The following is a 27,552-nucleotide window of genomic DNA, read 5'->3' on the forward strand; positions in this document are numbered from 1 at the left end:
CATACATGGAATCTGTGTCAGAATACAGAACTGAACCACATCTTCCACTTCAAGAACAAAGGCCAAACTGGTGGACTACTCTTACTTTCACTATGCTATATCTGGAAAGTGGCTCCGCTGTAGTCTTAACTCCCATTTCATTATCCTTCTCCCCAATACTGTTCTTCCTGCACCATCATATGTGCAAATTCTGACCAGCTGGAATCTGTTTGCATTGAACGTTATTGATTTTCTCCAACACCTTGCCCAATATTGAGAGCATGTCAGTAAAGAAGGGTGAGCCTGGGGTGGGCGTGTCTGTGGACAGTGCTTAGCTACTAGCTGCTTAGGAGAACTCTCAGTCTGGCATCACATAACGGAGAGAGCTCAGGGAATAAAGTAGATAGAAAATGATCCCCATAATTCAAATAATTTTAGGTCTCATTGCTTTTTATTTTGTCTGGAATTTTCTGAGTGTTCAAAGGGCCCGAAGCAAACTTCCTCCTGGACCAGCACCACTTCCTTTAATTGGCAACCTGTGGACAATACGTTTTCAGGTTCACCACGAAACTCTGCTTAAGGTACTGTGTCTCTATATATTTACTGCCATGAATAATTAATTCTCGAGGAGCTGTAGCATATCTGTAGCTGGAGGGAAGTATAGCATTTTGCCTCCTCTGGTCAGTCTCTCTGGTCTCTCTCAATGTGTAGATGCAGATCAGTCATATCCTGTATGTTATATGAACAAAACCGCAATCCTAAAGTCTCACTATGGGACAAGGCTTAGTGCTTTTGAGCGGTTCAGTGGCAAGCTGAGAACAATCATAAGCAACATCAGTTGCAAGCTGCACGTATCACTGAACCATCCAGTCAAAACTAAGGGTGTGTACATTCAGAGAGGTTAGGGGGAGGTTAGATAGCATTAAAAATGGCCACGTGATCTAAGGTAAGTTGGGATGGGAGGGGCTAGCTGGGGGGGTTGAGGGGATTGAGGGGGCAAGTGGGCTCTGGTAGGGGGTCCCAGGTGGAGGGGAGGCAGGCAGAGTCTACAGGGGGGATCAGGGAGGTAGGCAAGGTTGGTGGGGGGGGAGGGGTTGCTGGGGTCCAGAAGGGTTTGGCAGGATGTTGCTTGTGGACTCCATAGGGAGCTTGGGAGGATGGGGTACTCTCTTCCCCACTCCCCATGACCAGGGGCTATTTTTAGCCGCCTGACTCCCCCTCATCCCCAGACAAGCAACCCCCACAATGAACCTACCCCATATCCATTCTGCCCCTCCCCCCACCCCAGCTTACTTCCTCAGCTCCCAGTAACAACAAATGCAGATAAAACTGGCAATAGGAGCAGCTTCCAGGATGGGAGTTTGGTGAGCTGGGGTGGGGGAGTGTCTGTCTGGGAGTCAGCAGGGAGGATGGGGGGCTAAAAATAGCCTGGTGCCAGGGAGGGGGTAGAAAAAGCGCAGCCCTGGGACTGGGGCCAGTGGCTGGGCTTTCCCAGGCCTGGGACTGCACTGGGAACTGTACACAGGTTAGGTTAGATCTGTCTTGCCAGACCTGAGCTAAGTTAAACTAACTTGGAGCTACAAGGCGCAGACAGAAGTGACAACTTTCATCTGATCTGGCCAAAGAAAGCAGTTTATAGTTGTGACCAAACATGGGCACATGGCTTCAGACAGCTGAAAATCTGAAAGCTTAATACATGAGGGGTCAGACAAAGATGTTTCGAAACAAGAGCATTTTCTGTAACTTGTGTCTGCCTGCCTGCCTGTCGCTGACTTCAGAATGGGAAGGGGGAAAGGGAGCAGAGGGAGTTCAGTCTGGGGCTTTTCAGCCCCTGCTGGAGGTTGGGATGGGTATATTGGAGCCCCCCTGAGGTAGGGGGTGGGGCTCCAATTCACCCACCCTGCCCTCCAGCATCAGCTGGAGAACCCCTAGAATGATCTCCTTCTGCTCCCGTGCCCCCCCCTTCTAAAAACTTTGCAGTCTCCCACGTAGGAGGGGCCACTGCTGGTGAAACCAGCTGCAGGCTTGCAGCTAGCAGCTAGATTCCCCTTCCTCCTGGAACCAACAGTGAACTTCTGTTTGGTCCAAGGGATAACTGTAACTCAGAACACTTCCTGAAAAGCATTCTCAGTGCAGGAGCTGCACTTCTGTCTGCCCCCTTTTACAGTTACCTTAGGTTGAGTCAGCCACTTTCGATCAATCTAACTGTCTTGTTGAACTTCTGTACAGTTCACTTATAGATCCACCTAACTAATGTAAGGTCCTTACCTGGGTGAACTAAATTAGATTGGATGGCCATTTTTAACATAATCTAGCTTCCCCCTAACCTCCCCAGATGTCTGTATGCAACCTAGATGCCCCATAGACTCCACAGACTCCTCCATATGGTATGGACTACAGACAGAAAGGGAAGACAGAGAAAGAACTAATTAATAGAGGGAAGAGACATAGCTTCCTAGATGTAGAAACCAAATCCCACAATCCTTATTCAAGCAAATGTGACCACAGAGATACAATCCCCACTGGCCTGCTTAAAGTTTGCAAAGGGTAAGGCCTATGGAATTTTAGTTACTAAACAGAGACCCATACTATGTAATATAGACACAGCAAAGCAGATGGAGCAGTGCAGTGCTGACATTTCATGTGTTTCCAAGTGCTTTCTCTGTTTCTTTGGACAAAAGGGATTCTCTGAAGTGGTGATGCATAAATGAGACATGTAGATGAATGTAATCTGGGATTTATTCACACAAATTGTAACTATTTTACTCTCTCTCTCTCTATCTGTCTATGCATACATACACACACTATTGAACACTAATGCTATATATACACTACACACACAAACACACACACATTATTCTATACACACACACATAGACCTGATCCTGAGAACTTTACTCAGGCAAGATTCCTAAAGATTTCAAAGAGATTTCTGATGAAGTAAAGATGTAGCAGTTAATAACTGCCCTGCATCATTATGGCATAAAGCTGCATTATCACCATGGCAGCGGGTCTCTGAGAGATGCAATATCTCCCAAAATTGTCTGGCACCCGGGTGAACAAACTGTATGCATCGCTAGCTAGGAACATCTAGTATGCACTCCCTTCCATAGCTGGTCAGAGCTAGGAGGCAGTGACCCTGCCTCACCTCGATCCATTTTGGAGGTGATTCGTTCCCATGAAAATATTGGTAGATAGTAAGATGACTGCAGCTGTTGCTGATTTCTACATGTGGATTCAAAGGGAGAACTAGAACTCTGTGAGTTTCCGCCACTTTTATGCCTGGCCCATGTGAGGGCTGCATGGTTTAGCCCTTGAAGACTAAAACCTAAGAGTGAAGTATAGCTGAAACTCTGGCTAAGTCACTAACATCCCAATGCTGTAAATGCAGATGCATGAGTAAAAACATGCAGAGGGTAGCCTCAGTGCATGCAGTAGCATGTTTCTGTACAGAAGTGTGCTGTCTCTATAGTGTTTCAAGAGGGGAATCTGACTGATTTTAGAAATATTCATTTAACTAAAATGCTTACAATTTAAAACGCATGTTCAACTGAACTTTTCAGAGGTAGTAAATCATTACAAACCAACCTGACTCCCTCCCCATTGAAATCAGTGGCAGTTAAATGACCTCAAGATGGATGCCCTCACACTACTGTAACTTGTTAAAATACATGTTAATTATTACACAGTGTTGCCCCATAAGTTCAGCAAGCCAGGAATGGAGTCTGTTTTTCTATTTCATTTCAAGTTTCTACCACTGATCAATATTTTATCTTTAAAAAGAAGCATCACCCAAATATCTGGGCAGCTGCCAATTAAGTTAGAAACACAAGTACAAATAAACCCTCCTATCCTTAGTTGTTAGAGACAAAAGTTTGGGTTTTTGTAGGGCTGACAAATTATTAAAAAAATAATCATAATTAATTGCAAGATTTAAAAAAATAGTTGCGATTAATCACTCTTAATCACACAGTTAAACAACAGTCAGCAACCCCACACCCATGCACTCTAAGGTTCCTTCCTGCCCCCACCAACAGCGCAGAGCCCCAGCCCTGACACCGGCCCACCCGCGCTCACTGGACTTGCCCTGGCCAGAACAAACTAGCTGGAACCTGTGCAAACAGCCCTGCCCCCGGCCTGCCCCAAGCTCACGTGCCCAGGCTGAGCAGCTGGGCAGAAGCTGCCGTTCAGCACGAAGGACAAGCGGCACCTCCCCCTCCCCACTGCTGGGCCCTTCTTGCTGCAGCTGCCTTTCCGGCTCGCTACACTGCCACCGCTGCTCTGCTGGGTGACCCAGAGGCGATGGTGACAGCAGCAAAGAGGAGCTGGAGGGTATCCCAGGTGTGAGCTCTGGGCAGCTGCAGCAAGAAGGGCCCGATAGCAGTAAGGGGGAGGGACCACTTTTCCCCTGTCCCAAGTAGTATCTTCTCCGTGGCTGCTCAGCGTGGGCAGGTGTGTCTGGAGCAGGCACGGGGTGGGCCGAGAGCGGGATGTGCACGTGGGTTCCAGCTGGTCTGGAGCTGGTACACTCCACCGGTCAAAATGGTGTGTGTGATTAACGCAATTTAAAAAATTAACACATTAATTGCATAAGTTAACTACAATTAACTGACAGCCCTAGTTTTTTTGTTTTATGTTTTTAATTATATGCTTAAAAGATATTTATGTGCAATGTAAGTGAGGAATCATGGAAGAAAAGTAAAAGTGGATAACCAGGTTCGAAAAGGGGTTAGATGAATGTTCTTGGAGGACAGGCCCATGAAGGACACATCCATTAGTAGTTATTGAATAGGCAGGTAGGGATTTATCCTGTGACATCCCTGAACTGATGGTGGTGGATGCCACGGGAGGAAGGACAGAGGATGCATTACACTGGATATGTCCTGTACAAATACTCTCACTTTACAGCGGGAGGGGGGATGAGGGGGAATCTTTTTGGCAGGCATGGTACAGATTAGCCCCACATCCTTCTCTAGTGCCACTGACCCCCTTCCCCTGCCAAATCTGCTGCTCTGCTTTCTGCTTCCTGCCCTATCTGCTGCTGCACTGCTTGTTACCTACCCGATCTGCAGTGTGCCACCCATGCCACTTGTAACACGTGTCCTAAAGCAACTACTGCCACTGCCAGAAACAAGATGATGGACCCTCAATCTGACTCAGTATGGCATTTCTTCCGTTCTTAATCAATGGATCTTGTCTTTAGTTATGAATCCATGACATCCATGGTCATTCTTGGCTTGGCAGAAGCAATTTCCCTATTGTAAGTCTAGCTCCCATGAAAGTTCTCTCTCTCTCTCACATAGGAGCTTCACCCTATTTTCTTTACTGGGGGGATGAAGCCATATTTAGCTTGCATATGTTAACCTAAGTCTGATCTCTTAGGTAGTCCACGCAGATCCCACTGAAAGATGCCAGTATCAGAACAGAAACCTTCAACTGGATTCTGCATTCAGTGGAGGCCCATTATGAAGCAGAGCATCAGGGCAATATGTTCATAGAGACCTATGCTGCTAAGTAGAAGAACTACTGTGTTTTGTCTTACTAGGAACATTTTCAGGATGGGTGAAGTAGCAGGGAGCTTGGTGCTCCTGGTACTTTAAAGGAAAAAGGCACCCTGTTCAAATTTGCTGATGACACTAAGTTGTGGGTGGACGTGGGAACATTGGAAGGATGCAACAGGCTACAATCTGACCTAGACAGGTTACAAGGGTGGGCGGACGAGAATAGGATGGGTTTCAACACAGACAAGTGCAAGGTGATGCACCTCGGGAGGAACAACCGGCACCGTACCTACAGGTTGGGGAACTCCCCTCTTGTCAGCATGGAGGCGGAAAGGGATCTGGAAGTGATCATTGACTCCAAGATGAACATGGGCCGGCAGTGTGGAGAGGCAGTAAGGAAGGCCAACCGCACCTTGGCATGCATCCACAGATGCATCTCGAGCAGGTCCAAGGAGGTGATCCTCCCCCTCTATGCAGCACTGGTCAGGCCGCAGCTGGAGGACTGCGTCCAGTTCTGGGCGCCACACTTCAAGAGGGATGTCGATGGCATCGAGAGGGTCCAGAGGAGGGTCACTCGTATGATCAGGGGACAACAGGGCAGGCCCTATGAGGACAGGCTGCGGGACCTGAACCTGTTCAGCCTCCAAAAGAGAAGACTGTGGGGGGATCTTGTGGCCTGTTATAAACTAGTCAGAGGGGACCAGCAGGCATTGGGGAAGTCACTGTTTCCCCGAGCACCGCCAGGAGTGACCAGGAATAACGGTCGCAAGCTGGCAGAGGGTAGGTTTAGGTTAGATATCAGAAGGCGCTGCTTCACAGTCAGGGCGGCTAGGGTCTGGAACCAGCTTCCAAGAGAAGTGGTGCAGGCTCCTACCCTGGGGGTGTTTAAGAGGAGGTTAGATGAACATCTAGCTGGGGTCATTTGACCCCAGTACTCTTTCCTGCCATGGTAGGGGGTCGGACTAGATGATCTGCTCAGGTCCCTTCCAACCCTACAAACTATGAAACTATGAAAGCAGGCTACAAGTGAGGCAAAGGACAATCAAGGGAGCCACTTGACCCAAAAGGGGCTGGGCTTGCATGATATAAGCCCAGGCCTGAGCTGTGCAGGTAGTCTGACCTGGAGCCATGGAGACAAGAGCTCCTGAACAGATGGACTGCAGCAAGGCTCCTGACTCGCACCTGAGGTGGGATAGGCAAAATTGGTGGTTTGGGGACTGAGACTGTAGAGGTGGTGGAGGTCCCAACTGGCTCAGAAATGGGGCCAGGGCCCAAGAGAGAGGAGCCAAGGCCAAGGAGTAGGGCCACAGCTACAGAGTGATGAGAGCAGACAAAGTTAGGAACCCCGAGCTTGCCAGGGTGGAGAATCAGGGTAAGGGACCCCGAGTCTACCAGATGCGAGAACTAAGGTCAGGGACCTGGAGTCTGCCAGGGGTGAGAACTACAGCCAGAGACCCACAGGCCACAGGGGGTGAGAAGCAGGGTCAGGGATCTGGAGTCCGCTGGGGTGAGAAGCAGAGTTAAGGACCTACCCTGAGGTAGCCTCCCTTTTTTGAAAAGCATTAATTACATCAATCAGGACTCATAGTAGAGGTGATATCTTTTATTAGACCAACAAGATTTTTGCAAAAAAAAATTCTGTAATTGCAAGCTTTCAGGTAGAAACACCCTTCATCAGGTATTGGAGAAAAGATTGTAAAAGTTCTCCTGGGTAGAAATGAAATTTCATATTTCACAGGATTTCACAGAGGAGTCAACAGATGGAAAATTCCTTTAGGCAGTCAGTTCATAGCTGGTATGGAGCCTCTCACCTCCTGTGAAGATCTGTGATGATACAAATTACCTTGAAACAAAGGCAGGAGCAGGATCTCAGGTTTCAGGTGGTCACAGTTGCTTCCTGCTTGGGAAAATATGAAGACTTCAGCTAAAATTCTATATCAATTGCATCAATAGTCGATATAATTATATCAAGGCATGGCAGACAAGCAGAAGGGAAGATTGCCCAAAGAAAGTAAAAGTGGCAAGGGCTGAAGGTTGCTGAAGGGCCACCATGGCCACTCAGTTACAGGTGATTATTCCTAGATCAGAGTTACAATAGCCAAATTTAGGGGTCAGAACATATGCTTACAGTGATCCAATAGGCTAGGATGCAGTTTCTATGCATAAGTGGAAGTGGACATTATTTGGATATCCTAATAGTTTCATAGTTTCATAGTAGCTAGAGTCGGAAGAGACCTAGGTAGATCATCTAGTCCGACCCCCTGCCTTGGCAGGAAAGAGCACCGGGGTCAGATGACCCCGGCAAGGTGCTCATCTAACTTCCTTTTAAAAATCCCCAGGCTAGGAGCCTGCACCACTTCCCCTGGAAGCCGGTTCCAGGCCCTAGCCGCCCTGACTGTGAAGTAGCGCCTCCTAATATCTAATCTAAACCTACCCTCCGCCAGCTTGTGACCGTTATTCCTGGTCACTCCTGGCAGCGCACGGGGGAACAGGGACTCCCCCAATACCTGCTGATCCCCCCTGACCAGTTTGTAGCAGGCCACAAGGTCCCCCCTTAACCTTCTCTTGTGGAGGCTAAACAGGTTCAGGTCCCGTAGCCTCTCCTCATAAGGCCTGCCCTGCTGACCCCTGATCATACGAGTGGCCCTCCTCTGAACTCTTTCCATATTGTCCACGTCCCTCTTGAAGTGTGGCGCCCAGAACTGGACGCAGTACTCCAGCTGCGGCCTGACCAGTGCCGCATAGAGGGGGAGGATCACCTCCCTGGACCTGCTCGAGATGCATCTGTGGATGCATGACAGGGTACGGTTGGCCTTCTTGACTGCCTCCCCACACTGCCGGCCCATGTTCATCGTGGAGTCAATGACGACTCCAAGATCCTTTTCCGTCTCCGTGCTGGCAAGAGGGGAGTTCCCCAACCTGTAAGTGTGGTGCCGGTTCTTCCTCCCCATGTGCAACACCTTGCACTTATCAGTGTTAAACCCCATCCTATTCTCATCCGCCCACCGTTGCAACCTGTCAAGGTCAGCTTGTAGCCTATTGCACCCTTCTAGTGCACCCACATCCCCCCACATCTTAGTGTCATCAGCAAACTTGAACAGGGTGCTTTCTACCCCCTCATCCAAGTCACTGATGAAGATGTTGAACAGTGCGGTCCCGAGGACCGAGCCCTGCGGAACCCCACTGCCCACGTCCTTCCAGGTCGAGAAGAACCCATCCACTACCACCCTCTGGGTGCGGCCCTCCAACCAGTTAGCGACCCATTTGACCGTGTGGGCATCGACACCACAGTCTCCCAGCTTTTTGATGAGGACAGGGTGAGAGACAGTGTCGAAAGCCTTCCGGAAGTCCAGAAAGACTACATCCACAGCAACCCGTGCTTCTAATGATTTGGTGACCTGATCGTAAAAGGCCACCAGGTTGGTCTGACAAGACCTGCCACTGATGAACCCATGTTGGTTGCCCCTGAGCATGCATTCCCCCGCAAGGCCCTCCTGGATGTATGCCAGGATAATTTTTTCAAAGAGCTTACCCGGGATTGAGGTCAGACTAACTGGCCTGTAATTTCCCGGGTCCTCTTTTTTTCCCTTTTTGAAGATAGGGACCACATTGGCCCTCTTCCAGTCCTCCGGCACCTCACCAGAGCACCACGAGTGCTCATAGAGCCGCGCCAGGGGTCCTGCAATGACCTCGGCCAGTTCCTGTAGAACCCTAGGGTGAAGATCGTCCGGACCAGCGGACTTGAACACGTCCAGCCTCTCCAGAAGTACCCTAACTAACTCCTCGCTAACCCCTGGCCCAGGCGTGTCTCTCCCGGGGCCCGAGGGGGGCCCAGCAGGGAGGTGGCTGGACTGGTCCCTACTTAGGAAGACAGAGGCAAAGAAATCATTAAATATGTTAGCTTTGTCATCTGGCGTGATGACTAAGTTGCCCATCGTGTCCTGCAGGCACCCCACATTACCCGGGACCCTCTTTTTACCCCCTATGTATTTGAAGAAGGACTTCTTATTGTCCTTAATCCGGGAAGCTAGTCCTATCTCCATCTCTGCCTTGGCCCTCCTGACTGCCCCCCTACATCCTCGGGCGACTGTAACATAGTCCTTCTTGGTGATGACCCCATCCCTCCATTGGGTGTATGCCTCCCTTTTAGCAAGGAGACATTCCCAGATGGTCCTAGTGAGCCATGGGGGTTTATGTGCCCTCCTGCTCCCTTTGACCCTTGTTGGGATTACCTCCCTTTGGGCATGGAGGATCGTCTCCTTAAGGAGCAACCACTCACCTTCGACATCTGATTCCCTTCCCCTCTGGGTCCTCAGCGCTTCCCCAATGATCCTCCTTAGCTTGTTGAAGTCAGCCTTCCTAAAGTCTAGGGCTGTTGCCTTGCTGCAGCCCTTTGCCACCTTACGCTGGATGGTGAATTCCAGCAAGCGATGATCACTGTCTCCCAGGTGGCCCATCACCCGCAGCCACCTCACCAGGTCATCACCTGTGGCCAGCACCAGGTCCAACAAGGCGTCTCCCCTGGTGGGGCTGTGCACCTCCTGGGTTAGATGGAGGTCCTGCACTCTGGCTAAGAACCGACGTGAGCGATCAGACTTGGCTGACTGCTCCTCCCAGCAGATGTCTGGGAAGTTCAGGTCCCCCATGATGACCACATCCTTAGCCCTCACTGCCTCTGTGAGCTGACCTAAGAATTCCTGGTTGAGCTCTTCTCCCTGGTTGGGAGGTCTATAGTAGACTCCCACCGTTAAGTCTCTCTCCCCTGGACTGCCTTTTACTCTAACCCAGAGCACTTCAGAGTGCCCCCCCTCTACCCTCTTGCTAATTAACGAGGAAGTATATTCCTCCTTGATGTAGAGTGCTACTCCTCCACCTTTCCTTCCTATCCTGTCCCTCCTGTATAGCCTATAGCCCTTGACACTCACCGCCCAGTCATGCGATGAGTCCCACCACGTTTCTGTGATCCCTACTATGTCAGGGCTGGTGACAGATAGCCAGAGCTGAAGAAATACTGAGGAGTCTAATAGGATCCCAAGGCTGTAAGTATATATTAGAAGGAGCAGGCAGGAGCCTCTTACAGATGAGTATATTATGGAGAAGAATAATTCTTTCAAATGCTTTTCTCCTCCTTGCATGACTTTTATCTTGTAAGGGTACAGCTTCATCCAGTTGCTCGTTATACAGGTGTTGATCTCTGCTAAACCATCTGGGAGATGGTGCTGTTTAGATCTGCCATAAGGGACATGCAGAGCTGGATATTATCGGTACTGATGGCATTTCAGCCAATATTGTCTAACCAGCTCCCCCCCGTGGCTTCTTACAGATTTGAGTCTCATGGTGGAAAGGACTAAGAAGTCCAGGATTGGAGAATCAGTTGCCCATAACAACCCTCAGGTTTTGATCTGAGATAACAGTTGAGCTGTGTTTTCTATTTGATTCTTGGGTTTTTCAGAGACAGGACAGGAGTATCTAGGGATCATTGTTATCTAATACTGCCAAAAACTCCAGCACATTTCTACTTGCCAGTTTTACCAGAAGAAAACTGTGCACTAGAACAATAAATGCTTTTTTCTATGCTTAGCCAGAGTCAGAGGCCTAAGATGCTTCCAGCGGACTGGCACTCCCAGGTGGCACCAAAAACTGTCTTTACTAACTTGCTGATGAAAGAGAGTCTGACATCAGACTGTAATTAATGAAGTCACCATTATCAGCAATGGCTTCTTTAATGTGGTGGGAGGTAGAGCTTCCTCTTCAAGGAATTCCTCCAGCAAAGGCTGATACTTCAGTCTTTTTTATACTCAAAAGCTCTCTGAAAGCTACACTGATGTGAATGGCTTGTGGTGACTATAATAGGGTGTGAATAAAGTACCTTTATTAACTCTTTCACTTCTAAGCTACATGATGGGCTGCGTCTTTTCTAGAAGTACCAGAGGTTTTTAAATGTGATGAGCTCTCAAAATTCTTAAGTATGGACCATGGTATTAGTTTCTTCTGACATGAAGACAAAAACTGTCTAAAATAGACAGCAATCAGATCAGAAAATTGTGGCGAGAGAGGGAGGAGACGGGAAGGTTGCATTCCTCATGTCAATGCACAGTGGAGGATGTGGCCCCCTCGGTGCATGTGTGGAAAACTGGAAGTTGCTGGTGAGGCCCTTGAAGTAGTGAGATTTAACAGATTTGGGGTTTTTCAGTAGGAGGCAGTGTTTTAAAATGGATTTTGTGAAACCAGGGCAAATTCCTGTGTGGATGCTCTTATTTCAGTTTAAAATGTAACTTACTCTGGTTTAGCTGAAACCTTTTCCTAGTTGGCATAAATTCAATTTTAAAAAATTGTAAACTGATATAAGAAGGTTTACCCAGGATTTTCACCAGTTGATCTCTCTCTGCTTAAATGTACTCTGAGATTATACAAGTACAACTTTCCTGCTTGGACAAGCTGGGAGGGTAAGTTGCCGCTAGGTCTGCAGCACTGGTCAGACAGGTTTCTGGGATGCATGGCAACTCAGGCACCTCGTCTATAACCAAACTGTAAATGACTGATCTCATGTTGACCAGCACATAGTAGAGGTGCTGGTATACATCTGATTTGACCTTGTGTGGAGCAGCAGTCTGTCTCTTGTGTGGTGCTGGACATCGTTGTCTCCTGACCACCGCATGGCTGAATTTTCCAGTGTCTAGCTTGTCCTGTCATGACTTGTGCTGGAGAGGAATATAAGACAGACAGCTAGCTAGAGTGGTGGTGTTGGACTGCTAAATGCCTGTAGAGTGGTATCTGTGCTCAACAGTGCCAAGATCTAAGTTCAGACAGTGATGGGAGTGGGGAGGAAGCTTATAGCACTGCATAGTAGGATCCTGCATAAATACAATGCCTTGTGGTGGCAGGTAAGGAAGAAGAACCACCCTGGCTTGTTCGGCTGGTTCTAGGGGTTTAAGGTAGATGTTGTGTAGAACCTAGCAAAGAAGGAGTATATATGATCTGCACCTATATCTCCAAGAGCAGTAAGAAGGGCCTAACTCTTTATGTAATCAGATAAAGGGAGAAGTAGAAACAGTACTTTTGTTGTGGACTCCAGAGGCTGTGACAGAGCACATCTGATGAATTTAGCGGGACCACATTTATACAGCAGTGATCAAAGCAGAATTTCCAAGCCTGGACTTTTTAAGTGGTGATAATATCTATGAATGTAAGCTTGTGCACACAAGAAAATCCTTGTATCCGATATAAAATTAATCTCTTTAAAGGCACTGGGTAAAAGACACAATGTAAGCATTCTACTTTGTAAAGGGGAGCTATCTAAATCCATCCGGGGGGGAGGGAAGGCAGTTTGTGTATGGATCTGTTGTTGCTGTTACTACACGTACGTACAGACACTCAGCACAGTTCTGCCTATGAGTGTTGCAAAGCTGTGCAAGCATGCATCAGGAAAACACTGGCAGACTTTTAAGAAATAACCTTACAAGCACAGGACTTATACCAAAAATACACTTTTAAGATCTTACCAAATGTGCCTCTGAAAGTTCCACAGAAACAGAGGAACGTATGTGCCACGTTTCAAGCTACCATCATATCCTGCTCATGTGCTACAAACATTCCCCAAAAACGGGCAAATCTCTTAACAAACCATCCCGAAATCTTTTATTTGGGTACTATTTTTCTGTTTTTATGCCCTGAACGGTTTATTTTAGGAACTAACTTTATTCGAGTTTTTTTTTCTTCTTCATAGGCAATATGTTATTGCTTCTTTCTCAGGAGTCAATGTCAGAGTTTAAAAGTAGCCACTGATTTTTATTAGGGCTGTGCGAAGCTTCGGGTGCTGATTCGATTAGGAGGAGATTCGGCCCAATTCAGTGGCTGAATCTCCAAATCCGAATCGAATCAGGGGACCAATAAAAAGGTCCAAATCGATTTGAAGCTCTCCGAATCTTTGGAAAAAATTCAGAGCACTTTGATGCTTCAGGCAGTCCCCACCCGCTGCAGCAGGGAACTGCAGCCAGACTCAGGGCTGGTAAGTAGAGGCAGGGGAGGCGGGGGGAGGGGACAATGAGGGGAGTCCTGCCAGGCCCCATCCCCTGCCTGCTGCCCCGCCCACCCCAGTACTTTACAAAAAAAAGCCCCCACTTTTCAGGTTCTGCCAGGCAGGGGGGCAATACGTGCTGCCCCCCACTGCCCCATGCTGCACGGGGGGCTCTGCCATGAGTCCCTCAACCCTCCCTCGCTCCCCCAGCCCCCCCATGGCTGCCTTACCAGCCCCAGCTGGCCCTTTAAGAAAAAAAGCAAACAAGAAAAACCCCAGGACTACCACTGCTGCAGTGGCCTCGGGGGGCTCATGCAGAGCCCCCCACATGGCGTGGGGCAGCAGGAACCACCCCCCCCGCTGGGCAGGAACCAGTGAGTTCGGGGGTCTTGCGGGGTTTTTTCTTAAAGGGCTGGAGCTGGGATGGGTGGGGCAGCCATGGGGGAGGGGGGCTGGGACAGTGGGAATCACCCCCCGCCAGGCAGGAACTGGTTAGTTTGGGGGTCTTAGGGTTTTTTTTCTTAAAGGGATGGAACTGGAATGGGTGGGGCAGCCATGGGGGGGGGCTGGGACAGCAGCAGGGGGTTGGAGGGCTTGTGCAGAGCCCCCCCCCCCACTCAGCGTAGGGTGGGGGGGCAGCAGGGATCACCCCCTGTCCAGCAGCACCCATTGAGTTGGGGCTTTTTTTTTCAAAGTGCCCTGAGCTAGTGCGGGCGGGGCAGCCATTGCCCAGGCTGGGAGAGCAGGTGGGGGTAAGGCTGTGTGATTTGGAGATTCGGCTGAAATGATTTGAGACAGTGATTTGAATCACCAATTCAAATCACAGTCCCCAATTCAAATCACTGTCCCCAAATTGGCCGAATCCGAAACGAATACTAGCCGCTTCGCACAGGCCTAATTTTTATAGCTGTCTCAATTTTTGGTTGCCCATCTCTGAATCACAGAGGATGCACCTAATTTGCAGAAGGAATGGGAATCAAAACTCCAACTGGAACCAGCAGGATCTGCAGCAGTTCAGCACGCCTCAACAATATCAGACCCAAAGCACCAGAAATGAGACACCCAAAATCAATGATTACTTTTGAAGAGGCTAATTAAAACATGTGGCCAACCTGTGCAATCATGCTAATAACCAGGGATCTGGGTTTCCTGTTTCCCATGGAAAAATAGAAAAAAACATAGATTGCCTCTTACCCAAGAAAAACGCAGATTTCTCAACAGAGAAACACATGGATTTTGCCCTTTTACAAAGAGCTGACAAGAGTTCCAGCCTGCAAGAGGCTGAGGAAGTGGGGGGAGGGTGCCCAGATAGGGGGTGCCATGTGCATGTATACACACATGGCCACCAGGCAGGTTGGAGAGCAGCTCCTGCAGTTAAGTCTGGCAGGAGGGAAGGAGGATTGAGACCCCCATACAGAGGGAGGGGGTTGGGCAGGTCTGGGGCTGGGGGACTTGGGGCCTGGGGCCAGAATATGCGGCTGCCAGGCCGTGGAGGGGAGTGAGACAGGGCCATGGGTGGCTCATCTGGGGGCGGGGCTGGTTCCCCACCACTGCACACATTCCCAGGGGAGCAGGAGGGACCCATGCTCCCCCAATCTATGCATGGGGCAGGCTGCCCGCTGCAGGCTTGGACTCCCCACCCTGCTGCCCTCCCCCAGGGCCTCCGTGGCTCAGTGGGTGGGACCCAGCAGGGCAGGACAGAGTGGAGCCAGGCAAGGAAACTCCTTGCCACTGTGAGCTGTGCACTGCCCTAGTGAGATGTCCCCTGCCTGCCTGACAGCAGCGGGAGTGGTGGCATGGGGTTGTGCCCCTTGCTGCTGCTGGGAGAGCAGGGAGTGCCTCACCAGAGCAGCATAGAGCTCACAGTGGCAAGGAGCTTCCCCGCCAAGCCCCTCCCTGCTGTGCCATGCCAGGTCCCGCCTTTGGGCCACGGAGGCCCCAGGGAAGATCAGCAGAGTGAGAAGCCCAAGCCTGAAGCAGGTAGCCTGCACCCACCCATGCACAGATCAGGGTGGCAAAATTTATACGTATTTAGAATTTATTTTATTATAGTGACTGAGGTACTGATAGGCTTCCAAATTACATTAAACCTGTATAAATATATCAATAAAACATTGTGTTCAACTGATACCTACATATATATATATAGTAGCCTTTCACTTTAATCACAGATTTTGTGTTTTTAATTAGAGAATTTGTCATTTTTTTAGTAGAGAATTTGCAATTTTTTTTATCAGGGAAAACCAGGATCCCTGTTAATAATAATATACACTAGGACAGAGCAATACAAGATACAGATGTAACCTAATACTACCCTCCGATGGCCAAAGCAGTTCATAACAACCAGGTTTTCCAGGTTTGTACTGCTATCAATAATGACGCTTACTGGCACACTGACAAAAAATGCTATAGAGTTTAAGAAAAATTGTAAATAGGAGATTATCTACTGACTGTCTTGCATAAGAGTCTATCAATCCCACAGGATAATACAGGTGAAGAGGGGAAAGTCATGCTTATTTTCTAGCTTGAGGTATTGAAAGGTTTGTCTTGGCACCCTTTGGAAGCATACGCAAAATGAGTTATTAATGACAAGATTAGAAAAACCCAAAGATTTAATTGAGACATTGTGTAAATCCCTATTACTCTGTGGTATCAGAATGAAACCATTGATTTTATCTTCCTGTCCTTCTAAGGCAATGTTCAAGCTGCAAACAAACCATTATGTAATTAGAAATAAACCTGGGCCTTCAGCTTCATGAAGCAGCTAATTAATCCATTTTCAGAAAAAAAGACATGCCCCACCTGTAGTTGTGTCTGTACTTCACTGTGTGCATTATTGCATTGGCAGATGGCTAGAAGGCATGGAAATATGTACACTCTGTGGCTGGGACGAACACCTGTAATTGTGCTGAATGGATTCCAAGCAGTGAAGGATGCCTTGATCAGCCACTCAGAAGACTTTGTAGAGCGACCCATCACACCCTTCTTAAGGGATATAATAGGCGGCCCTCAAGGTACTTTTCTTCTTTGTGTAAAGAAATCTTCTGTTTGTGAGGAGATGGTTCAGAGGAAAAGCCCTAGTTCAATGGGAATATTTATCAAAAGCATCACCCTCTTCATAGCTACTCCCTTTAGTGATATGTAAGTTTTATATATATATATAGTTTCATGTGCTTTTGAAATGTTGGCTCCAAATTGTGCATTCAGTACACAAAACCACTGCATTTGCTACATGTACAGTGAGTAACTCAAGTGGCATTTGGTCTCCTTCAGAAGTTACCAAGTATAGCACCACATCAAATTACCTGAAGAGGTTTTAGACAAAGAACCACAGATAACAAAACAATAAGAATTAGTGTATATTGAACATGATCCCAGATAAAACAGCAAAGTAGTTTTATTAGCTGGGCAATGGTGAAAACCACAGAATGGAGAGGGAGAAGGGGAAGAATATCAGACTTATTTCCCATGAAAAGGATCAAGTATGTGAATCTAAATTAGCATAAATGTCTCTTATTTCCCATTTAAGTACTAGCAAGAGGTCATCATCAACTCAAAACAGAATCCTGGAACCACCTTAACTTTCTTCTAGTCTGTCTATTAGCAGGCCATTCATACAATTTTATCCCAGTCCTTCTTTATTTCATTGGCTCCAGGCATCATTTTTGCTAATGGCCACACCTGGAAACAGCAGAGACGGTTCAGCCTGATGACATTACGGAACCTAGGATTAGGGAAGAGAACCCTAGAAGAATGGATTCAGAGACAAGCTCAGCTCCTGGTACAGACCTTTGCCAGAGAGAAAGGTAAAACATAAATATATATGTGGTAATGTGCTGAAGTATTAATCTCTTTCAGCTTAATAGATCTGGTACAGAAAATGACTGACAAACTGTGAGTGAAAGGGTAGAGGGTTTATTCTCCTTGGCTTTGCTACTGAGGCTGCCAGTAAGTTTCCCTAGTATCAGCCGAGAAGGTAGGTTTCTGTAATGTGCACAGGCATCTTCCCCCTGGGATCTGATGAAAGCATATAAGACCTGTTATCTTCATAACACTTTCACCATGGAAAGCTTCCTAGTTGGGTTGAAATACCACAAGACTATAATTACTCTCACTCTTAACTTCTGGCAAGGAGGCCTGGGCTGGTAACAGCAACAGACAAAGGTTTCCAAATTTTCCCAGATGCCGCTGTTGTTGTGAAGGGCTGTCCCCATCATTTATTATACTGCTGCCCAACTTGTGATTTTCTATTTAAACACCCCCATTCTTGTTTGGCAAGATCAGACATTCACAAGATCCCATCGGAATCAGGCACAGATGGGTATACAGCTCAGTGGAACTTCATGGCCTACAATGGGGCACAGTCTGTGAAAGAGCTAATGATACTCCTTCCTCTGTCCACAGGGAGACCTATGGACCCTTCAGTCTCCATCCTTTCTTCCATCAACAACGTGATTGCTGCAGTGCTTTTTGGGCACTGCTTCTCCTCGGAGGATGAAAGCTTCCAGCAACTCTTCAAGGGATCTCAGGCCATGGCAGAATTCGAAGGCACCATCTGGCCTCGAGTAAGTAATAGATTATTTTAATAAAATGTAACTACAGGCATACCTCAGAGATATTGCGGGTTCGGTTCCAGACCACTGCAATAAAGTGAATATCGCAATAAAGCGAGTCACACGCATTTTTTGGTTTCCCAGTGCATATAACACTTATGTTTACACTATACTGTAGTCTATTAAGTGTGCAATAGCATTATGTCTAAAAAACAATGTACATACCTTAATTAAAAAATACTTTATTGCTAAAAAATGCTAACCATCATCTGAGCCGAATGGCGCCGATAGACTTGCTTGACACAGGGTTGCCACAAACCTTCAATTTGTAAAAGCGCAATATCTGCGAAGCGCAATAAAACGAGGTATGCCTGTATTAATTTTCCAGAATATTTCTTACTGTGAATGCATGAAATAGGTACTCCCTGCACATTAATGAATAAGAAGTCTTGGATAAATACAGAGCTATAAGGGCAGCACTCAACTTTTCTTGCTTTGTTCCTTTTCAGCATGGGTCCTTCTCCAGCCTCCTGACTTTCTCTGTCCTCATCAATGTTGGTTGTGCTAAAATAGCTTCCTCTGGATAGCCCCGACAAATGCTTACCTTGGGGTTCTTCAGCATCATGTCTGCCTTGGAGACCACACTCAGGATCTTTCTGTGCTACTTTTTGTCTGTGCTACTCTTCTGCTTTTGCTTTAAAGTAGTGGTTCTCAACCTGTTTGCTGTAGTGGGCCACACCTGCAGCTCTCACTGTGTTATGTGAGCCGCACCCACACAACTGACTTCCTGTGTATCCATTTTAAAATGTTTTGTATCTGTTATCTAAGAGTAATGCAATACAAATCAATATTCTATAAAATCTCTCATTTCTATGCTGTCAAAAGTCTACCAAGCACATTTTAAATGAGCTCTGAGTGTGTTAAATAGGCCACAGGAGTGTGCTGATCAGGCCGTATGCAGCCTGCAATTTGAGAACCACTGCTTTAAAGGTTTCTGTCATAGTCCTATACTCACCATGTTAGACTTGGGCTGTGATGTCCATTCAGAAGAACAAAGCAAACTAATACACCCTAGTTTTCTACCGTGACACTTACCGTGAAGCGCTAGTTCAAGACATAAGTGAAAAATGGCCCATCTAGTGAACTCAGTAAATTATGTGACCTATTTTTGAGTTCAGTCAAGGCTTCATTGTAAGAATATGACCACAGATTTATTGCAAGGGATCCTGACACTGAGAATCTAGAAGCTGCTAGAGGAAGGCACAAGGTGTAGAAAGTATAGTATCCAGCCCTTGACAGCTCTCTGTCATCTCAAAAAATAAGGTAAAAGTCAAAACAGTCAAGTGTTCCCCTTCTTTTCACAAAGAATTAACTGGACCATGAAAAGGATTCCATTTTAAACACCCTGTTTCTTGAAATTAATTAGTGGAAGCCTTGGTCACAAAACCAAGAATTCCCAACATTAATTTTGTCTGTTTTCCCCTACAGCTTTATGATGCTTTCCCAACATTGATGAAGCATCTAAGTCCCGTGTTCATGAGATCACTGCTGGCACTAACCCACATGCAGGATCTACGTAGACTTGTAAAGGATGAGATCAAGTCTCACCAGAACAGCTGGGTGCCTGAAAAGTCACAGGATTTCATTGACTCATATCTCTCTCAGATGTGGAAAGTAAGTAACAGTGTTCTATACAGTAGAGGTGCACTGATACATTGGTCCGATAGCGGATTGGCACCAATATAAAGAAAACGGTCTGTATCAGAAATTGGTCTGATATGGCTGATAATATGGCAGATAAATGGTTCATGCATGCATAGCCGCAGTGCAGAATGTATATGACGAGGAGCACAGCCCAGCAGCTTGGAGAGCAGTGTCCAGCTGGTAAGTCTGTTGAGGGGAAAGGGAAGTGATGTGGGTGAGGGAGGGAGTGGGGCTGGGACAGGGACTGGAGCAAGCACTGCCCCGCTGGGTAGGGGTGGCCACAGGACAGAGCCAAAGTTCAATTGTGGGGGTGCTACTCCTACCACTCGTCTGGGGAGGGGGGGGACATGTGCCCCCAGATTGGGGCAGGGCGGGCTGTGCTCAGGGTGGGCAGCAGCAGCACTGGGAGCAGTGGCTATGGGGGAGTGCTGCAGTCACCCCAAAATTCGCTGTAGCCCCCCCATAACCCCTGCTTTCAGTGTCGCTGCTGTTCACTCAGAGCATAGCCCTGGCCCTGCCCGCCTTGCTCAGATCTGGGGGCAACCACCCCCCCATGCCCTCCCAGACAATCAGCAGGAGCAGCAGCAGGAGTTGCTGGATGAGCAAGTGAGCGCCAGATGAGCTGCCAGATGAGTGGCTCCTGGATGAGCAGCGCGCAACAGTGGGGGCCAGCCCCCATCCCCTTGCCCCGCCAGCCAAGCCGCAGCTCCATTCCATACCCACTCTGTCCCAGCTGGGCAGCGCTTGTCCCAGCCCCACTCTCTCCCTCACTGCAGTGGGCCTTGATCTGCACCCCCATGCTCTTTGCCTTCCTCCTCCCCTTCCACCACAACAGACTTACTTGCTGGACGTAGGTGTATCGGAAATTGGATCAGTATTGGCCAATATACCTCCTTAAAAATTGGTATCAGCTCCCAAAATCTCTATCAGTGCACCCCTACCATACAGCTACATAACAGATTCATAGATATAGGGTCAGAAGGGACCTTGCAGATCTTCTAGTCTGACCCCCTGCTCTGGCAGGAGAGAAAACTGGTCTCAAACGACCCCAGCTACGTAATCATCAAGCCTCCTCTTAAAGACCTCCATGGTAGGAGCCAGCACCACTTCCCTTGGAAGTTGGTACCAGATCCTAGCCACCAAAATTAAATACTTAATTTGTTCACATCTAGATATTGCAGTCTCCCTTCTGAGTGGCTCCTTTCTTTTGACATAAAAAGAAAAGGGATACATTTTTTAATTAGTGAGGTCTTTGTTTGGCTGGTACCCACCAGAGATACACCATTACTCCATCTGTATCTTAAAAAGAAGGGGGGAAAAGAGAGCAGTGCTCATCACACAAACTCTCCCTCTTTCCTTCCTGCATTAACAAGACAATGTCATTTACAAATATACATGGCCATCAGCCATGCCTTCAGCTTGCCAGCTTCATGTCTTCCAACTCTGTCATCTCAACAGGCATTTTTTTTTTTTAGGTAAAAGTCTTCAGACAGGTTACAGTGCTACCCAATCGCAGTCCTAACTCACATTCTCCATCTCCCCTCTACAGACCAAGGATAACCCAACATCTACATTTAAAGAGAATAACATGATCCAAGTGATTACTGATCTCTTCATAGCAGGTTCAGACACCACCACAATCTCTTTATTGTGGGCTATCCTCTACATGATGGCACACCCAGAAATACAAGGTGAGAGGGACATGCAGCTGCACTTATTCCAGTAACAAAAGTCAAAGGAATCCAACAAAATGTGGGCAACTTCACCAAATATATAAACTATCAAACTTTTATTGAGCGAGCCCAAATCTTAACTTGCAGCTAGTGACCTGCAAAACTAGAAATGTTCATGGTCTCAGCAATGACAGATTTAAATATGAGGCATGGCACTTCATTCCTGTGAATTTCTAGTGAATTTCTGTGCATAAAATAGATGGGGATAGACTACTGTGGGTTGCCAATGGGGGGAAAGTAGTGGCTGAACAGACATGCTGGCATTATTGCCCTTACTCCCTCCCCTTTTAGGTAGGGAGAAGCTGAATTTAGCATATTAAAGATGAGACTGAAGATGACAACTAGGCCTGTGCAAATAGGGAACTATTCGGTTCGGGTTTGGATTCAGTCAATTCAGATGCCAGCCATTTGATTTGGAGCCCCAAATCAGTTTACCACTTTGATTCGGCTGAATCAGCTCCGAAGCTTTGGAGATTCGGCCCTAGGGTATAATGGGGAATCAATGAAATATCTATAACTTTGTTGTTATTTGTCCGATTTGGATGAAACTTGCAGGGATGGTAGCCTCTGCTGAGAGCGTGAGGCCTGCCAAGTTTCAAGGAGACAGGTATAGGGGGTTGGGGGAAACTGCACCCCAAATTCTTGAAAGTAAAACTCATGTCACCTGTATGTGTTAACGCCACAATGGGCTGATAACTGCAGGGGTGGTGGCCCCTAGTAAGGCCACAAAGCCTGCCAAGTTTCAAGGAGATAGGTGGAGGGGTTTGGGGGAAACTGCACCTCAAGCTGTAGACAAGCAAAACTCGTGACATGGGTGACAGTGTGTGTGTTAAGGCGCAGCACGTTGAAAGTTGCAGGGATGGTAGCCCCAGCTGCGGCCACAAAGCCTGCCAGCTATCAAGCAGATCGGTGCAGGGGGGTTCTAGGGCCCTGCACCCCTAGCTGCTGATAGACAAAACTCGTGACATGGGTGCTTGTGCAACTCACTGTCTCTGTCTTGGGGCAGTTGATTGTCTGTATTGATTCTTTCCTCTCTTTAGTCAGTGGTTTTGTAGGTGTTAATCCTTGCTCGTTAACTTGTTACATTAGCTAGCTACTGTGTATGGAGCTGGTCCCTGAGTGAATCATGACTGACTGGTAACACAGCAGCCTAGCACCCAGGCCTGCAGTAGTTTCAACCCCCCCCCCCGCCCTCCCGTGCCCCAAGACGGACACAGTTGCACAAGCACCCGTCACGAGTTTTGCCTGTCAGCAGCTAGAGGTGCAGGGCCCCAGAATCTCCTTGACAGCTGGCAGGCTTTGTGGCCTCAGCAGGGGCTAGAAGGCCTGCAGCTTTCATCCTGCTGCGCCTTAACACACACGGTGTCACCCACGTCATGAGTTTTGTTTGTCTGCAGCTTGAGGCACAGTTTCCTCCAAACCCCTGCACCTATCTTCTTGAAACTTAGCAGGCTTTGTGGCCTCACCAGGGGCTAGCATTCCTACAGTTTTGACACCACTGTGGCATAACACACACTCGTGACAGTTTTGCTTTCAGAAATTTGGGGTGCAGTTTCCCAGAAACCCATGCACCTATCACCTTGAAACTGGGCAGGCTTCATGTTCTCAGCAGAGGCTACCAACCCTACAAGTTTCATCTGAATCAGCCAAAAGACAACAAAGTTATAGATATTTCATTGATTCCCCATTATACCCTATGGCCGAATCTCCAAATCTTTTCCAAATCAATTCGGAAGCTCCAAATCAATTCAGAAAGCCTAAAGCTTCCTGCGGTTCAATTCAGATTCATAGATTTGGCCTCCAAATCATCTCTGAATCCAAATCATGATCCAAAGTTTGCACGGCCCTAATGACAACACTGTTCACATTATCGATGGCTGGAAAATTACATTTAGAAGTTTGCTTTTGGAAATTGATTTGTAGGTTATATATGCATTAGAACCAGGGCAGCAGCAAGGGTTAATTAATTTCTAAAGGCCCGATCACAGTCATACAGTTCTCATAGCCTTTAAGGCAGACAGGGTGTCAAGACAACAAGGTCAATGGCTAGACATAGCCTGGGAAACTGTGGGCATATATGACACTGTTCCATAACGTGAGATAAGGTGGCACCAGCTCACAAGACCAAAGAGTGGGGGCATTCTGGTTTTGGGGGAACAGACAAAACTAGGAGGACATTGGAAAAGCCCAAATTAGGATGCGTGCATGTGATGGGCCTGTGAAACAAACAAATATCCTGACAGGACAGAAGGTAGACAGTATGATGACCACAGAGAGACCAATCAGTGATAGCCATGGATGAAGAGTCATCAGGAGGGGAAAAATACAAAAGCAAAAACTTTAGAGCAACAAAGGGTCCCCATCCCTGACAGGGGAACCCAAGGCAAGTCAACAGATGGCATACAACCAGCCCGTCTCATCCACCCAACTTGGGAGAATAGGGGGAAGGGGCCTTGACTTCCAGCCTCCTAAGCATAATAAGGGACAAAGTTGTGTGTATGAACTAGGAATTAATCCGATTTAATCCTGCAATTTACAATGACTTATTTTGAGAAGCAAGTCCATGCTTTGACTGATTTCTTAAGTTTTGGTTTCTGACAATTTCCCCCTGCAGAACGAGTCCAAGAAGAACTGGATGCTATTATTGGTTCATCTCGTGAAATTCGATATGAGGACCGAATGATCCTACCCTATACAAATGCAGTTTTACATGAAGTTCTGCGGTATAGCAGCATAAGTGCAACAGGGGTTATACGAAAGTGTACCAAGGATACAACTGTGCAGGGCTTTCCAGTTAGTAAGGTATGCTAATATTATTACACTTCAGAGGTGTTCTCTGGGCAAAATAAGAAACAGCAATAACTTCCACTTACCTTTTTAAACAATAGATGTTTTTTCTGTGTTTTGTGAAGGAATGATTTACAAGTAAGCTTGAACAATTTGTAAAAAACTCTTTATTAAAAATAGGTATTGGATAGGCTGCAGGATAGGTTGTGGACCTCAGTAAGTAGAGGTTAACTCCTGCACAACTTTACTTTCCTTCTGCCTTCAAACTCTAGCCCATAGGCAGCCCACAAAGCTGTCATACAGCTAACAAGGCTCCCCACAGGTCGGAAAATGGTGGCAGAGTTAATTGCTACTCCTCTTCTCCCAAATTTCCAGACTCACCTCAAGTTTTGTAGGTCAGAAAGCATGGTCTTGCATGCAATAGATCACACAGACAGATCAAGGTACACAGGGTTGGGCTGGTACATGGCAAGACCCAGATGCACAGGGTGGGGTTGGGCCAGCACTCAGACAAATTAGGGCATATAGTGTCAGGCTGGCACTCGGCCAGTTTGGGGTTTTTTCATAGACATTTGGGCTGGAAGGGACCCCAGAGGATCAATGGGTCCAGCCCCCTGCCCCAGGGACAGGAAGTCAGCAGGGATCATAGGATCCCAGCAAGATAAGCATCCAAATGTGTTTCCAAAGTGGGCACTTGAACTGCCCCAGGTGGAAGTCTGTTCCAAACCTTGGGGGCTCGGACAGTGAAGAAGTTCTTTCTTATGTCCAGCCTGAACTGGTCACAGTGGAGTTTGTGACCGTTCAATCTTGTCATCCCTTGGGGAGCTCTGTCATCCCTTGGGGGTATGCGGGGTCGGGCCGGCACTCGGCCAGGTTGGGGCACGCGGGGTCGGGCCGGCACTCGGCCAGGTTGGGGCACGCGGGGTCGGGCTGGCACTCGGCCAGGTTGGGGCACGTGGGGTCGGGCTAGCGTGCTTAGATCACACATATAGATCAACCCCACACAGGAGCCAGGCCACAGATCAACCCTATGCCACTCAATTCACCCATGGAGCTGAAATGTTGGGTACCACTGAAACCAAAGGCAAAACTACATAAGTTAAATAGAAAAAGGCACATATTCTAGAATAAAAGGAATTTTACCAACAGAAATATATTCCTTAAATTTATTCCTTACCTTATACCTTCCCAAGCAGATGAGACTTAACAGATAGCTCCTTGGGAGACAGCAAGGAAGATGTCTTTGAGGTCATGCTCCACTGACCACAACTTTAGAACTGGGTTCCACACTCAGTCTGGGGTGTTTATTTGTGCCAGAATTAAACATACTAATTTTTGGCTGTATATTATCATCCTCAGACTCTGGAATCAACCTTAAGACCTTGCTGCTGAAGTAACTGTTTTAATGAACTATTCTGTAGGAAGTGTCACAGGGTGAACATGTAAGAATTAGCTTGTTCTTGCATTAGGCACTTTTACAGGAATGTAACAGACTGCATTAGGAAGCCATAGGAGGTCCAAGGATGTTTCTGCTAGAAATATTTTTTTTATTTTCTTAAGGAGTTGTCTTTCTTTCTAGGGCACTTTAATTTTTCCCAACTTATTTTCCGTTCTGTATGATCCTGACCATTGGGAGACCCCTCAAGAATTCAACCCAAGTCACTTTCTGGACAAAGTTGGAAACTTTTTGAACAAAGAAGCCTTTTTGCCATTTTCAGCAGGTAACATTAATCCCATCACACCCAATGTAGCAGGGTACTTGCTCCACAGACTGATATCCGTTTAGCCTTTCATCTGATCTTATTTTATAAACCCCAGTAAAGGCTTGAGCTCAGAAAACAAATGCATTATTTCCAGCGGCAGATAATTTCTTTCTTTCTTGAAGAAACTAAGACTAATGGGTCTTTGAAACTTCTTAGCAGATTTATCTGGAATTGTGGTAGCAAAATGTATTTCCTTGTGGCAACACTGAATCTTGACAGATACTGAGTGTATTCATATCAATCACATTTAAATGGAGAGCAGGCAATCAGCAGGATTTAAAAACAGACTGGATATTGGACACGAGAGCAACAAATATCCCTGGTAATTTAAGGGAAAATGGTTTTGGAAGGAACGTAAGAATTTGCTCTTCAGAGAATAATAATCCCATCTAGCAGTGGCCACAGCCAATCAACATATTTTTAGAAGTGTAGAAACTCAGGTTACATTATTAGTAGCTTCTAAATGTAACCTATTTTCCTAGTAGACATGACTTCTAAGACTGGGAACATTGACTTGATCACATTTGGCAGAGGAGATGGGAGGTCCAGTTGTTAGAGTGCTAAACTAAGATGCCAGGGTTCCTCATCCTACCATAGACTTCCTCTATGATTGCAGGCAAGTGACTAAGCTTCTCTGTGCCTCAGTTTCCCTCCTGTAAAATGGGAAAATAACACAGCCTTGTAGTGGTGTTGCAAGAATGAATATGGGAGACAAAACAAGGACAGAACACAAACAGGTCAAATCTGTTCTTGTTTTTTTAACTTGCTGTGATCAACACCTTTGTTGCTCTCTACATCTACACAGTATCAAGCCATACTGAGACATTAAACATTGCCATTTATTTCCAATGAATTGTATCCTCCCTTAACTTGGGGGCAGAGGCATAATTCCACTTGCAAGGGTTATTAGATACATGTGATAAATTCTCCTCTTCACCCTGCAGGACACCGTGTCTGTCTGGGGGAACAGTTGGCAAAAACAAGTCTCTTTATCATGTTCTCCAGTCTCCTGAGAGCATTCACCTTTCGGCTGCCAGAAGGAGTGAAGGAAATCAACGAGAAGCCTATCGTAGGGTTCATCCTGCAGCCTGAACCCTATAAAATGTGTGCTGTTCCTCGTTAAGTTTCTCTCTTCCCAGACACCTGCTGGGAAGTTGTTTCTGGATTCTTGAACAGCATCCTTGGCATTTGGAAACCAATGCTTTGCAAACCCTTTGCCTCTTAACATGCTACCGTTGTTGTCTGACAATCCTTGTGTTGAGTCCCTAAAATTCCTTTCAGCGAGCTAACAAGCCAGGTCTGTCTGTCACATAGATCTCAACATCAAGCCAAAGAGCAACCCCATCCCTGTGGTGCATGGCACCGCTGGTCAGCTGGAGGTTGGCATGAGCTGGTCTAGAACTACTATTTCCCTACTAGAGACAAAACGAATACAAACAACCGGGGCAAATCCGAGAGGTGGGCGTGGGGTGCACTGGTGCAGACCAATATGGCTACCAACATGGGCAACTGGTA

The 27,552-nt window shown here is 47.1% G+C and overlaps 1 protein-coding gene across 1 annotated transcript; it reads left to right on the forward strand.

Moving 5' to 3' along the window:
• The first annotated feature begins 302 nt into the window (after positions 1-302).
• Positions 303-27,286, forward strand: LOC149863203 (cytochrome P450 2J5-like). Its single transcript, XM_090051945.1, has 9 exons — positions 303-560; positions 16,346-16,511; positions 17,154-17,303; positions 17,902-18,062; positions 19,539-19,724; positions 21,304-21,445; positions 24,102-24,289; positions 25,854-25,995; positions 26,982-27,286. Exons 1-9 carry the CDS (start codon positions 390-392, stop codon positions 27,158-27,160), a joined length of 1,485 nt encoding a protein of 494 aa, XP_089908071.1. The 5' UTR covers positions 303-389; the 3' UTR covers positions 27,161-27,286.
• Positions 27,287-27,552: the final 266 nt, after the last annotated feature.

Source organism: Crocodylus siamensis, chromosome 6 (genome assembly GCF_052110815.1).
Source record: "Crocodylus siamensis isolate JL-2025a chromosome 6, ASM5211081v1, whole genome shotgun sequence".
Lineage (NCBI taxonomy): Eukaryota > Metazoa > Chordata > Crocodylia > Crocodylidae > Crocodylus > Crocodylus siamensis.

Excerpts from the sequence above, each read along its gene's own strand:
- LOC149863203 (XM_090051945.1), top strand. The coding sequence starts at position 390 with ATGATCCCCATAATTCAAATAATTTTAGGTCTCATTGCTTTTTATTTT. Across the intron at positions 17,304-17,901 it reads GACCTTTGCCAGAGAGAAAG|GGAGACCTATGGACCCTTCA; the intron begins GTAAAACATAAA and ends CTCTGTCCACAG. Across the intron at positions 19,725-21,303 it reads ATCTCTCTCAGATGTGGAAA|ACCAAGGATAACCCAACATC; the intron begins GTAAGTAACAGT and ends TCCCCTCTACAG.